The sequence below is a fragment of the Sesamum indicum genome, linkage group LG6 (assembly GCF_026168435.1).
Source record: "Sesamum indicum cultivar Baizhima isolate 11 linkage group LG6, ASM2616843v1, whole genome shotgun sequence".
Lineage (NCBI taxonomy): Eukaryota > Viridiplantae > Streptophyta > Magnoliopsida > Lamiales > Pedaliaceae > Sesamum > Sesamum indicum.
In genome coordinates this window covers 16,169,037-16,184,349 of record NC_142662.1, presented here as the reverse complement: position 1 = coordinate 16,184,349, position 15,313 = coordinate 16,169,037, and the positions used below count along the sequence as shown (strand labels likewise).

At 35.8% G+C, this 15,313-nt stretch overlaps 1 protein-coding gene across 6 annotated transcripts; it reads right to left on the bottom strand.

The window, feature by feature from the left end:
- Positions 1-427: 427 nt before the first annotated feature.
- LOC105164384 (G2/mitotic-specific cyclin S13-6-like) lies at positions 428-11,645 on the bottom strand. Of its 6 annotated transcripts, XR_016065787.1 has the most exons (7): positions 11,369-11,645; positions 9,977-10,109; positions 9,776-9,875; positions 9,562-9,690; positions 2,302-2,434; positions 2,141-2,200; positions 428-2,016 (listed from the first exon to the last, which is right to left on the bottom strand). XR_016065787.1 is itself a non-coding variant. In XM_011083029.3 (4 exons), the coding sequence occupies exons 1-4, from the start codon at positions 4,002-4,004 to the stop codon at positions 1,965-1,967; spliced, it is 282 nt and encodes a 93-aa protein (XP_011081331.1). In that variant the 5' UTR covers positions 4,005-4,267; the 3' UTR covers positions 428-1,964. The 6 variants fall into 6 exon arrangements, 1 of the variants encoding a protein (XP_011081331.1); XR_016065786.1 differs by having other exon boundaries at positions 9,562-9,875; XR_016065788.1 differs by lacking the exon at positions 9,776-9,875.
- Between the last annotated feature and the right edge of the window lie 3,668 nt (positions 11,646-15,313).

The following is a 15,313-nucleotide window of genomic DNA, read 5'->3' as shown; positions in this document are numbered from 1 at the left end:
TTATTATAAGACATATAATAATTATTTTATTAATACTTAATAAATTATTACTAAATTTTATATTCTACAACAATTTAAAATTTGTAACATGGTTATAATTTTTAAAAAATTAATAAAAGATAAATTACTGCCCCAAACTTTTCAAAATCCAAACTGGCGTAATTGCAAAAGTAGTCCTGTAAGTAAGGGGGGGTGGGGCGTTCTTGCTCCCGTAACTTTAGGACTGGCAATTTTAGTCCCGTAAATTTCAAAAAGGTCGTAATTTTAGTCCTTCGCACAAATCTGGCCGATTTTTGGATAATTTTACCCTTTCCTAGCTTTAAAATGAGCAGTTTATTCTAATCTCAATTATTTTGCATTCTAATGCATATTTTTGTACATGCTCGCTTAGAATGGTATTAGAGCTTAGGTTGATTGAAAAAATATATGATTATATTACATTTTGATATTATTTATCTACTAATGTAGGAGACACTTTGAGAGAAAATGGAACCGAACGAAAGTTCGAGTTACAATGATAACAGGGAATATTTCAAGATTCTAGAAATACAAAGAAGAGACAAGTGTTACAACGGTCCCAAGAGGATTGATCCAGAACTTCTCATGCCAGAAAAAAAAAAAAGAATGGCTGAGAAATTTTAAAGTTCGACAAGTGCTACCAGGAAATGCAGTGAGGCGTCTACACTCCACTGAAGTCTATGGTAGAATCCCAGTCAAGAGAAACAGAACGGGTAAATTCCTACATATGACACTATACTAAACCTCAGGTTTTCGAAATAGCGAGAAATTGATAGACGAATGGGTTGCCGCCATCAAGATAGCAGCAACTACCCTGGAGTTTGATAAGGAAAACTTCATAAAGCTTGTGTAGTTGAGATCCTTGCCAGAGATTCGAAAGGCACGAATGCAAACCGACTATGAAGACTTATCAAAATACACTTCATCGGAGATGGATACTTCGAAGGAAGTAGAACAGAAAAGGCTAGAGAATATGGACAGGTTGTCATCAGCCTTGAACTAAGAAGTATTTGCGCAGTAGATGTATATATTTATTGGTTTCGCAAATATTTCTTCCAGAGTGGAGTAGCAACAGAAGTAGCAGCTCCAATGTTCTTCACAAACATATGCAGTCCATGGAGGGAAATGTTGATCCAATCATACAAAGTACCTGAAGGACAGCTAGATTCAATGGTGCAAAAAATGTCTTTTCTTGAAGACAATTTGAATGATTTGGTGTTATCAAGCATCCATCCAAAAGAAAATGAAAAGACTGAGAGGTAAAATCAAACGAACTCCTCTATTTTCCGACTATTATAGGAGAATCATGTGAGTCAAGGAAGAGGAAGAAGCAAAATAGTAACTCCCACCCAGGAGTTCCAGAAGAACGTTTTCCCAGCGGAGGTCATGTTGGTCCAAGACCAAAGTCAGCACATACAAATCTGGACAGAGATTAGGACCAACAAAGACTTCATCCCAAGGATCTAGACGAACAGATACAAGAACCCCTATAAGAAGAACTTTCAGATTGGTGAATAGGATGTTCAGAGAGCAGATTGGAAAGTCAATGGAGGACTATGTGGACGACATGCTCGTAAAGAGTTTGAGATCCAATGATCATTTGATGCACCTGAAACAAGCGTTCGCTATAAGGAGGACCAATGGGATGAAGTTGAACCCGTCTAAGTGCATGTTTGGAGTAGGTGGCGGAAAATTATTAGGCTACATGGTTAGAAAACGAGGGATAGAGGCGAACCCTGAAAAGATAGAGGCTATCATGAAGCTAAAATCGCCGACAACAATCAAGGAGGTCCAAAAACTAACGGGTAAGATCGCATCTCCCAACCGTTTTATTTTTAGGTCAGCAAATCGAAATCTACCTTTCTTTAATGTGTTGAGGAAAGCCAAGTAATTTTAGTTAGCCTCCTTCAGCTTCAAGGATTCCTTCTTATGAGGTACGGCTGGTTTCACAGCACTATCTTTTCCGGCCAAATCATCAACAATTTCTGCCAGTAGCTTCTGCATAGTTATTGCAAAATTTTGTTATCTCACCAATGCTGTAAAGGGCAGTACTCAAGAAAATTAAAAAGACAATGTTGGAAGCTTTGATCAATTGGAGTTCTTTCTATTTTTTTTCTTCAACCTTGCTGTTGTTTTTCTCTTTGCAGCTTGTGCATTTGCTAGCAATTGTGCGCCAAAACTCCTGAAATCAGAAATGATGGTCAATTCTTCTGCTACTTTTATCTTTTAATAAAACAAGAACACACAAACACACATGTGTGAGTGGGTGTACAGAAGTGAAACCTTGTTATGGGGCGGGCGATCTGATTTTGAGGCTTCCACTCAACAGTTGATTCAGTTACGAAGTTTCCAAAATCTCCGGGAACTCGCCGATTTCTGCCTTCGGCACGACCGTTCTTTTGCTTCCCTCCTCCAACTGATCAAACACAAGAAGACTCATCATAACTTTGCTGATAAAATGGGATAAGTTGTCAAGAATTCAAGTTTAAATGTCCCTCGTATGAGAATAGATCAATATGAAGGGAGGGATAACACCAAAGCAAATCCAAGAAGCAGAAGTCCCAAGGACTAATTATGCATCAAATGAAACTAAAACATTGTATCTTGTAATAATTCAGATCGAAACACAGAAGAATCAAGGACGTCAACAATTCTACTCTATCCCCAGGAGAAGAAAATTATCAAGAAAGGCAATGTTGATAGCCCAAACAGAAGTCTAGAACTCTGTTCTTGCGGTAAGGATCACAAAACAAGTATATACGCAGCAAATCCATGAATAATTAACGAAATGCCTGGTACGAATTAATATCAACGGATCATGAACTATTACAGGAAATTCATGCATAAACCTCAATTTAAATCTCCGCAAAATACATGGAAAGAAAGCTGAACCTATGAACTTTTAAGCATTGATCAAACCTGATGAACAGAATATAAGCATGTCATGGAACAAAACAAAATGAAGATAAATTCTTTACAATAATATGCAAATATCATCTTTAGAGCTCTTTCTTCACACAAATTACAGCAGCCCAGTTAGTAAAATCATTCTGCTTTTCTTTCCCCCAAAAGGAAGAGGGAGGCAAAAATAATAGCCACGCAAACAAAAAGAACTACTTATCGAGAACGGTTTTTATGTTTAAACGAGCAAGAATTTTGTAGGATCAAAAGCTTTCCATGTCATAAAGAAGTATTTCATCTTAGCCAAAGTTCAAAACAAGAAATGAGACACAGCTGCTCTTCACCATCGATAGATAGTAATAGACGAATCAGCACTGGAATAAACAAACAAAATTCAGCAACCCGCAAGATAGTCTTTGCAATGTAAAGAAAAGAAACCCCACTAGAATCCCTTCAAGAATCACATTGAAACACCCTTCAATTCTAACAAAAAAATGGATCAGAGAGCCCAAAAACCCAGAAATGGATCAAAGCTGATGAACAGAAAAAACACAGAAATCTCTCTTCAAGATTCTAAACAAGAACTGAATAAGCAATGGAATAAACACACAAAATTCAGCAACCCGCAAGATAGTCTTTGCACTGTAAAGAAAAGAAACCCCACTAGAATCCCTTCAAGAATCACACTGAAACACCCTTCAATTCTAACAAAAAAATAGATCAGAGAGCCCAAAAACCCAAAAATGGATCGAAGCTGATGAACAGAAAAAACACAGAAAATCCTCTTCAAGATTCTAAACAAGAACTGAATAAGCAATGGAATAAACACACAAAATTCAGCAACCCGCAAGATAGTCTTTGCACTGTAAAGAAAAGAAACCCCACTTGAATCCTTTCAAGAATCACACTGAAGCACCCTTAAATTCTAACAAAAAATGGATCAGAGAGCCCAAAAAGATTACACAAACAAAGAAAATATTGAAAGAACATTATAGTGGCGTGTGCTAACATATATCATTCAAAGATAAGCATTAATCCTCCGTTCTACCTCTATCTTGCTCCGGAACTACAGCTCTAGAAGCCATCACATAACCTGATTCCTCTTTTTTCTCCAACCCTCATTCTTGATGTTGATTTCGGGAACCCCTCCAAGAAAGACGATAGAAACACCAAGAGATCACCGCTGTTCGCTTCACCTTTCTTATGGGTTTTCAATCGCCACAATTCACAAACAGCGCCTCCCTTCTCTCTCTCTAGAATTCCCTCTTTCTCTCTCCAAGATTATCTTTTTCTCTACCTTTTCTGTTCGTTCTTGTCAGAAAATAGTGATGAAGAGGAGACGGAGTAAAGGCGGAAGAGCGTAGTATATAAAATGTGGGCGAAGTGGCGGGACGCCTCTCTGGCGTTAACGGTCATATTCTCCAGATTTGAATAGGATCCGTTGGATTACTGAGAATGAATGGTTCTGATCAGGTTTCTAGTTCAGTTTTATGGGTTTGTATAAACCTTTACTAGCCGTTAGAAGGTAGAAAAATAGTCCTTTTAAATTCTTTTAGTTTCTAATATTTGTTTCTAATGTTATTAGTCATTTTTTTCACTTTAAATTCTCTTAATATGTTGTTAGCCATCAATTTGATATTCTTTTATATCTTTTATACTAAATTAACAGAAAGAAACTTCAAACAATGGCCATATTTTTCATCAAAAAGTGGTCAATAAATTAATTTTGAACAAAATCTAAAATTCGGAAATTGACCTAAATGGTTAAAGTACAACATACTCTTAGGCCATGTTTACTTTATTGTATGGAATAAATAAGCCAAATAGTAAATTTATGATTATGTTGTGAATTAGTTGGTGATTGATTTATTTGTAAGTCTTTTAATGGTTCCAGAATTCTTTAACAACTCTCTTGTTATTCCCTATTGGTCTTAAGTTTTCTTTGTTTTCAAATTTTCCTTTCCACAACTTTCTATGAAACTCCTTAAATTATCTTCCCGCGATGATTTTGTATAAAATTATCATCTCCAAAAATAGTGTTTTCTCAAGCCCTTTTTTCTTTCTCTTTTTAATAACTTATTAAATAAAATTACTTTTCAAAGCATTGTTTCTCTTTCCGCTATCAATGATATCATTTGTAATAATAAAAAAAAATTGAATGAATCAAAGCATTGTTTCTCTGAGCTTGTCTTATGTGAATAATCTCTAACCTTTTAACTTTTTTCTGTATGACGACTTGCTATTCTAAATAATGTTCCGTATATAATTTTTGTGTGGAACTAATTACTCCTATTTTTTGTAATAATCCATCTTTTCTTAATCCTCTCTTTTTTCGTTAAAGATAACAAAAGATGAAATTCATTTATCACATCTTTTTTTTTCTATCAAATGACAGAAACATTATTCTTTTCCTATTCATTTTATGATTTTCTTTCTTTTTAAGTTTTTCGTTCTACAAGCCTTCCTTTTCTAAATTATTCAGGGTATAGATTTTGAAGGATTAATGCACTATATAGATTTTGAAGGATATCTTCTTGTAGGGGTTCTTCCTATGGATCTTGCATCTGTTCGTCTAGATCCTTGAGATGAAGTCCTTGTTGGTCCTATTCTCTATCCAGATTTATATGTTCTAGATTTGGACTTAGACCACTATGATCTCTGCCGGGAAAAAGGTTCTTCTTGAACTCCTAGGGTGGGAGTCATAATTTTGCTTCCTCCTTTTCCTTGACTCGTTTGATTCTCCTATAATAGTTGAAAAATCGTTGTTTTCACAACAGAGAGGAGTTCGTTTTGATTTTACCTTTCAGTCTTTTCAAGTTCTTCTGGATTAATGCTTGATAACACCAATCTTAGTTTGTCTTTAAGGAAAGACATTCTTCGTGCCACTGAGTCTAATTGTCCTTCAGGTTCTTTGTATGACTGGATCAACATTTTCCTCCATGGACTGCATATGATTGCGAACAATATTGGAGCTGCTACTTCTGTTGCTACTCTCCACTCTAAAAGAAATACTTGCAAAACCAATGGATATAATCATCTACTGTGCAAATACTTTTTAGTTCAAGGCTGAAGAGAGCTTGTCCATATTCTCTAGCCTTTTCTGCTCTACTTCCTTCGAAGTATCCATCTTCGATGAAGTGTATTTTGATAAGTCTTCCTAGCCGGTCTGCAATCGCACCTTTCGAATCTTCGGTAAGGATGTTGGCTTTGGTATCTTCTAGTGTATTATTCCATCCGATCCTCACGGATCCCTCTAAGCTCAACTATATAAACTTTATGATTTTTCTTGTCCAGCTTTAGGGTAGTTGCTGCTATCTTGGCTGCAATCGATTTCTCAGTATTTCGATGGATTGTAAGGGTTGGAGCATGGTCCTTACCCAAGGTGTATCTTGATGGCTGTTGTAACCAATTTCTCAGTATTTCAGAAATTGATAATATCCAGGTTCAGTATAGCGCCATATGGATGTCACGACTGGAGCATGATCCTTGCCCAAGGTGTATTTTTCGGCATTCTCTTTGGATTTCTATCTGGATTTCCTCCAGGGTTTCCACAAATGTTGGAGTGACATTAGTGTGGAAATTCACACTTTCTCTCATCGGTTGGTCCTGTGGAGGATCATTAGAACTTGTACTTTCCTCCGGCGGTGGTAGTACTGGAGTGATTTCATTGGTTCATATATTAACTAAATCCCGCCAATTCTTATATATCTGATAGATCCGCTCTTTTGTTACCTTCATTATTTTATAGATATAATAGATGCGATAATTACATCTTGTCTGGAATCTCCGTGGCCTTCGTCTTCTGATGTAGAAGAAGTATTGTTCTAAGGGCATCCTTGATTTGTTCTTGTCTCGATTTTTTGGTTTCTCTTTAGATCTGCAATTTCTACCTTCAAATCTGTGTGGTCTTTGTGTAGATCGGGAAGGATCTTAAGAACCTCGTCCATCTTCTGGCCCAAGGATTCTATTTTCATATCCATAGTCTTGAATTGTCTTTTGTATCTCGCTCAGATCTTGGGAGATCTTTGATGAATTCGGCTCGAGTTCTTTCTAATCAGTCATAATTAGAACTGAAATTATGTAGGAATTTACCTGTTCCGCTTCTCCTGGCTGGGATTCTACCATGTATTTCAATGTAGTGTAGACGCCTCACTGCATTTCCTAGTAGCACTTGTCAAACTTCAAAATTTCTCAGACATTTTCTTTTCTAGCGTGAGAAGTTTTGGATCAATCCTCTTGGTACCGTTGTAACACTTGTCAAGAATTTCACATGGAAATTCTCTTCTCTGTATTTTCAGAATTTGAAAATGTATTTTCAAAATGTAATATAATCATATATTTTTTCAATAAACCAGGCTCTGATACCATTTCGGCGAGCATTGATGAAAAATTAGAATTTTAGTGTAAATGAACTAAAACAGCTCTTTTAACAGCTGCACAGGGGTAAAAGTGTCCAAAATTCCATCCGTGGTCCTAATTTAAGCGATTCTGCAAGTTACTGTACTTAATTGGAAAATGCTTAAACATAATGAACTAAAATTGAACGCGAGGAAACTTATTGGACCAAATTAATCCTTTTCCCATATATCAATTTTAACATGAACATGGCTACTAAGACATATACAAATAAACCCCAAATAATCAAGTGACACAAAAAAAAATTAACAAATTTGATAGCAAAAAATATATATATTACTACAACCTACACAGTCAAAATATGTTTTTCATGAAATTCTTCATAGAAAAATCAAAATTCAAATTATTCAATAATAGCATAAAAATGGTTGACTTAAGTATAGGAAAATAAACAAAGGCAAGACAAAAAAAAATTGAGAAATAAAAGAACAAAACTCATAAACAATGAAATAAAATTATATATTCATTAAGAACATTTTATAAAAAATCTTAATAATTATAGTTATTATAAGACATAATAATTATTTTATTAATACTTAACAAATTATTACTTAATTTTATATTCTAGAACAATTCAAAATTTGTAACATGGTTATAATTTTTAAAAAATTAATAAAAGATAAATTACCGCCCCAAACTTTTCAAAATCCAAACTGGCGTAATTGCAAAAATAGTCCTGTAAGTAAGGGGGGGTGGGGCGTTCTTGGTCCCATAACTTTAGAACTGGCAATTTTAGTCCCGTGAATTTCAAAAAGGTCACAATTTTAGTCCTTCGCACAAATATGGCCGATTTTTGGATAATTTTGCCCTTTCCTAGCTTTAAAATGAGCAGTTTACTCCAATCTCAATTATTTTGCATTCTAATGCGCATATTTTTGTACATGCTCGCTTAGAATGGTATCAGAGCAGAGGTTTATTCAAAAAATATATGATTATATTATATTTTGATATTATTTATCCACAAATAATAGGAGACTCTTTGAGAGAAAATGGAACCGAATGAAAGTTCGAGTTACAATGATAATAAGGAATATTTCAAGATTCTAGAAATACAAAGGAGACAAGTGTTACAATGGTCCCAACAGGATTGATCAAGAACTTCTCACGCTAGAAAAAAAAAAAAAAAAGAATAGCTGAGAAATTTTGAAGTTCGACAAGTGCTACCAGGAAATGCAGTGAGACATCTACACTCCACTGAAGTCAATGGTAGAATCCCCAACCAGGAGAAACAGAATGGGTAAATTCCTATATAATTTCAATTCTAAAAATTATGACTAAAGGGACTGACTCAAAAGAACTCGAGCCGGGTACATCGCAGATCTCCCAAAATCTGAGGGACATACAAAAGACAGTTTAAGACTATGGACATAGTATGAAAATAAAATCCTTGGGCCAGAAGGTGGACGAGGTTCTTAAAATCCTTCCCGATCTACATAAGGACCTTAAAGATCTGAAGGCAGAAATTGCAGATCTAAAGCTCCAATGTTCTTCGCAAAAGATATGCAGTCCATGGAGGAAAATGTTTATCCAATCATACAAAGTACCCGAAGGACAGCTAGATTCAATGGTGCGAAGAATGTCTTTTCTTAAAGACAATCTGAATGATTGGTGTTATCAAGCATCCATCCAGAAAAAAATAAAATGATTGAGAGGTAAAATCAAAACTCCTCTCTATTGTGATAACAATGATTTTCCGACTATTATAGGAGAATCAAGCGAGCCAAGGAAGAGGAAGAAACAATATAGTGACTCCCACCCCAAGAGTTGCAGAAGAACCTTTTCCCAGTGGAGATTATGTTGGTCCAAGTCCAAAGTCAGAACATACAAATCTGGACAGAGAACAGGACCAACAACGGTTTCATCCCAAGGATCTAGACGAACAGATACAAGAACCCCTACAAGAAGAACTTTCAGATTGGTAAATAGGATGTTCAGAGAGCAGATTGGAAAGTCAATGGAGGCCTATGTGGACGACATGCTCGTAAAGAGTTTGAGATCCAACCATCATTGGGATGAAGTTGAACCCGGCTAAGTGCATGTTTGGAGTAGGTGGCGGAAAATTCTTAGACTACATGATTAGGATACGAGGGATAGAGGCGAACCCTGAAAAGATAGAGGTTATCATGAAGCGAAAATCGCCGACAACAATCAAGGAGGTTAAAACACTAATGGATAAGAATGCATCTCCCAACCGTTTTATTTCTAGGTCAACAAATCGAAATCTACCTTTCTTTAATGTGTTGTGGAAAGCCAAGGAATTTTAGTTAGCCTCCTTCTTCAGCTTCAAGGATTCCTTCTTATGAAGCACGACGGGTTTCACAGCACCATCTTTTCCGGCCAAATCATTAACAGTTTCTGCATAGTTATTGCAAAATTTTGTTATCTCACCAATGCTGTAAAGGGCAGTACTCAAGAAAATTAAAAAGACAATGTTGGAAACTTTGATGAATTGGAGTTCTTTCTATTTTTTTTCTTTAACGTTGCTGTTGTTTTTCTCTTTTGCAGATTGTGCATTTGCCAGCAATTGTGGGCCAAAACTCCTGAAATCAGAAATGATGGTCAATTCTTCTGCTACTTTTATCTTTTAACAAAACAAGAACACACATACACACATGTGTGAGTGGGTGTACAGAAGTGAAACCTTGTTATGGGGCGGGCGATCTGATTTTGAGGCTTCCCCTCAACAGTTGATTCAGTTACGAAGTTTCCAAAATCTCCGGGAACTCGCCGATTTCTGCCTTCGGCACGACCGTTCTTTTGCTTCCCTCCTCCAACTGATCAAACACAAGAAGACTCATCATAACTTTGCTGATAAAATGGGATAAGTTGTCAAGAATTCAAGTTTAAATGTCCCTCGTATGAGAATAGATCAATATGAAGGGAGGGATAACACCAAAGCAAATCCAAGAAGCAGAAGTCCCAAGGACTAATTATGCATCAAATGAAACTAAAACATTGTATCTTGTAATAATTCAGATCGAAACACAGAAGAATCAAGGACGTCAACAATTCTACTCTATCCCCAGGAGAAGAAAATTATCAAGAAAGGCAATGTTGATAGCCCAAACAGAAGTCTAGAACTCTGTTCTTGCGGTAAGGATCACAAAACAAGTATATACGCAGCAAATCCATGAATGATTAACGAAATGCCTGGTACGAATTAATATCAACGGATCATGAACTATTACAGGAAATTCATGCATAAACCTCAATTTAAATCTCCGCAAAATACATGGAAAGAAAGCTGAACCTATGAACTTTTAAGCATTGATCAAACCTGATGAACAGAATATAAGCATGTCATGGAACAAAACAAAATGAAGATAAATTCTTTACAATAATATGCAAATATCATCTTTAGAGCTCTTTCTTCACACAAATTACAGCAGCCCAGTTAGTAAAATCATTCTGCTTTTCTCTCCCCCAAAAGGAAGAGGGAGGCAAAAATAATAGCCACGCAAACAAAAAGAACTACTTATCGAGAACGGTTTTTTATGTTTAAACGAGCAAGAATTTTGTACATCTTAGCCAAAGTTCAAAACAAGAAATGAGACACAGCTGCTCTTCACCATCGATAGATAGTAATAGACGAATCAGCAATGGAATAAACAAACAAAATTCAGCAACCCGCAAGATAGTCTTTGCACTGTAAAGAAAAGAAACCCCACTAGAATCCCTTCAAGAATCACACTGAAACACCCTTCAATTCTAATAAAAAAATAGATCAGAGAGCCCAAAAACCCAAAAATGGATCAAAGCTGATGAACAGAAAAATCACAGAAATCCTCTTCAAGATTCTAAACAAGAACTGAATAAGCAATGGAATAAACACACAAAATTCAGCAACCCGCAAGATAGTCTTTGCACTGTAAAGAAAAGAAACCCCACTTGAATCCTTTCAAGAATCACACTGAAGCACCCTTAAATTCTAACAAAAAATGGATCAGAGAGCCCAAAAAGATTACACAAGCAAAGAAAATATTGAAAGAAAATTATAGTGGCGTTAAAGATAAGCATTAATCCTCAGTTCTACCTCTATCTTGCTCCGGAACTGCAGCTCTAGAAGCCATCACATAACCTGATTCCTCTTCTTTCTCCAACCCTTCTTCTTGATCGTTGATTTCGGGAACCCCTCCAAGAAAGACGATAGAAACACCAAGAGATCACCGCTGTTCGCCTCACCTTTCTTATGGGTTTTCAATCGCCACAATTCACAAACAACGCCTCCCTTCTCTCTCTAGAATTCCCTCTTTCTCTCTCCAAGATTATCTTTTTCTCTACCTTTTCTGTTTTTTCTTATCAGAAAATAGTGATGAAGTGGAGACGGAGTAAAGGCGGAAGAGCGTAGTATATAAAATGTGGGCGAAGTGGCGGGACGCCTCTCTGGCGTTAACGGTCATATTCTCCAGATTTGAATAGGATCCGTTGGATTAATGAGAACGAATGGTTCTGATCAGGTTTCTAGTTCAGTTTTATGGGTTTGTATAAACCTTTACTAGCCGTTAGAAGGGAGAAAAATAGTCCTTTTAAATTCTTTTAGTTTCTAATATTTGTTTCTAATGTTATCAGTCATTTTTTTCACTTTAAATTCTCTTAATATGTTGTTAGCCATCAATTTGATATTCTTTTTATATCTTTCGGACTAAATTAACAGAAAGAAACTTCAAATAATGACCATATTTCTCATCAAAAAGTGGTCAATAAATTAATTTTGAAACAAAATCTAAAATTCGGATATATTTAATGTCAAATATTCTATAAAAATAATGTCAAAGTGGTCAATATATTTAATTCGGATATATTTAATCTAAAAACTAAATAAGTTTCTATAAAAATAAAATAAAAATAAAAAGATAAGGTCATAAGCACTTAATTTTGTAACATTTTATATATTTAATGGTTCAACTAAAAGATTATATTTCACAACTCATATATTCATAGTTTTACTTTTAAAATTTTTACTAGAAATTGACCTAAATGGTTAAAGTACAACATACTCTTAGGCCATGTTTACTTTATTGTATGGAATAAATAAGCCAAATAGTGAATTTATGATTATGTTGTGAATTAGTTGGTGATTGATTTATTTGTAAGTCTTTTAATGATTCCGGAATTCTTTTGATTACTCTATCAAAAAGAAAAAATCTTTTGATTATATATATCACAGTTACTCATTTATATTTAGTAGAGACTTGGACAAATTAATAGATAGTGTTACCAAATTACTTATTACCCCAATATAAGATAAAATGGAATGTCCTGTCAATTATCAATTTTTTAATTTATATAAAGCTCCATTCTTCATTTTCATGGTTTAATTCTTCGCTCAAAGTTGGATTTCCTGGAAACAAAATATTTCGACTGCTTTCTTTGCCTGAGGCAAGAAAGATCGAGAATTCTTTCCCATAGAGAAGTGATGTAATTATGGTTCAAGTGTGCTGGTGATCATCTATTATTTATGTGTTGCGTTTATATTTTGACCCCTATAGACATTTTCCATTCTTGGTGTTGCACCTAACTTTTAATTTTTTTTTCTCTACATCAGCGATGATTTTTTTTTTTTTGCTTTTAAGAAATGGAGAGGAAAAGAAAATCATTATGAAGAAGAACCAACACCATAGAGACCAACAAACAATACCTGAAGAAAGGAGGAAAGCACTCTGTTGTTTTGTAGAGTTGTTACAACCATTTAAATTAGTGTCTCACGTGCATTAATTGCACTTGACACAAGAAGATGTAATTTTCATTAAAAATGAGGGCATGCTGGAAAATTCATGCGACAAAGTTGCGGACATAAAAGGTAGCAAAACACAATTCCAAATGGGTTGTCCTCTTCGGCTTCTAATCAGCCACAATAGTTCGTGATTAAAATCACCTAAATTTGTGGCGCAATGCTGGGCCAACCCACTTAGTCAAATTGCTATACAACACACTACTAAATAGGATTGTAAAAAAAGATATACCCCTTATATACTAAAGTAAATATTGCCTTAAAGAATAAACTGATCTAAACTTTAACCTTCAAGAAACATTATTCCATTTAACTAAAATAAAATGACTCTTTTTTTTTAATTTCTCATAATTATGTATAGTAATTTCCTTTTAATTTTATAATGTTGAACCTAAAAATTGGATTTATGAAATTACAATGTCTTTACATCCATTAATAACTTTTTTGTGGGACTACCATTTATATATTGATATATATTTATTTTTAAAATATTAATTTGATTTTTGACAGACTTACAACATAGTGTATTTATGAGTATCTTATGGCCTCGTTTGATTAGTGTAGTAAATTGGGTGGTATGAAGCATGGAATAATAATTAATTTCATCATCTATTATATGTTATTTGGCTTGATGAACTGTGAGGTGTGATTTGGTCAGGTATACACTTCTTTGGGCATTACGTTTGGCTTTCTTTCCTCCACATCAAGTTCCAGTCGATTACATATGATCTTGAGGTCCTTCTATGCATTCAAATTATATTTGTTTTTCTTTTATATATCCATTACGGTATTGAATATATTATCAAATACATTCTTCTTAATGTGCATGAAATCAAGGTTGTGTTGTATTCGATGGGTCGACCAATACTCAAGCTCCCAAAATATGCTTTTCATTGTCCACTTATGGTCTGTACTGTATTCGTCTAGGAGTGACAACGGCATCTCAACCGCAGGACTGAACTCTTCAACCCATTTGCGGATTTGTTCTTCCGTCAATGTTGGTCATGCAACTTTCCTCTCTACTCGATTCTTAGTGAATGTTTTCTTATCCGAACGGTAAGGATGGTCCTGGGGGAGGAATTGTTTGTGACAGTCAAAGTAGCATGCTTCCTATCATTCTGCAGGTAGAATGCACATGTGTCTTCCATACAAGATGAACACCCCATAACACCTGCGTAACTCCATCCAGACTCCACCCAATAAGCGGGTAGGTCGTTCATAGTCCATATCAACGTAGCGCGCATTGGGAATGTCTCATTCTTCGCACTGTCGTGCGTTATTACATCCACATGCACAAATTCTATAACTCTTCGATGAGCGGCTCCAGGTAAATATTGATGAGACGTTTCGGATTGCAGAGACTGGGGATCACCATTGTCAGGAACTTATATTCTGAATTAATTCACATTCTCGGGAGGAGATTGTACGGTGTAAGTATAACGGGCCAACACGAGTACGTATAACCATACTGCTCCGAGCAGTGCGAACCCATTTGTGCACAAATCCAATCTAATATTACATGGCTCTACTGCAAAATTGGGATATCTCTGGTCAAAATATCTTCATGCCACTACATTAGACGGATGACACATGGATCCCTCCTCGGTCTAATGGTTGGCATGCCACGCCATTTGCTTGGCGGTCGCTTCCGAAGCATATAACCTCTACAGGCAAGGGGTAATCGCTAGGTACTAAGAATGGCATACAGTGTCTTCTTGCAATTAGTTGCTCTCTGGCCGGCTTGTACCTAGTTTCTATACAAAACTTGCAATAGTCCATATCAATATGGTCCTTCCAGTACAACATGCAACTATTCTTACACGCATCAATCTTCTCAACAGGTAAGCCCAAGTCTCTTATCAATTTCTTCGTACTATAGTAATCCTGGGGTAGGGTGTGGTCACGCAACAATATTTAATCAGCTCATTGCGACATTAGATCATATATATGCTGAGAAATATGGCCCTCGGATTTGATATTTACAAACTCAGCTACAACCCCCAATTGGGATTGGATGCAATCGTTCCCTGCTTGGCAGCATGCATTACATCGTGAAATCGATCTGTCAGCCCAAATATATAGGGGCCCCTATCGCAATATGAACTAGACCTACTTTAGTAGGACACGACCTCATACCGTCTTGGTTATAACTAGAAGACTAGACAGGTGGCTCGACAGCATCAAAAACTATCCTCTGCGCCCAATCCATCACGCCGCATCACCCCAAGATGTACTCGTCCCCTACAT

Coding starts and splice junctions, on each gene's coding strand:
- LOC105164384 (XM_011083029.3), bottom strand. CDS start 4,004: ATGGCTTCTAGAGCTGTAGTTCCGGAGCAAGATAGAG. Junction 2,201..2,301: donor ATCGCCCGCCCCATAACAAG/GTTTCACTTCTG, acceptor TTCTGATTTCAG/GAGTTTTGGCGCACAATTGC. Junction 2,017..2,140: donor AAGAGAAAAACAACAGCAAG/GTTGAAGAAAAA, acceptor ATAACTATGCAG/AAGCTACTGGCAGAAATTGT.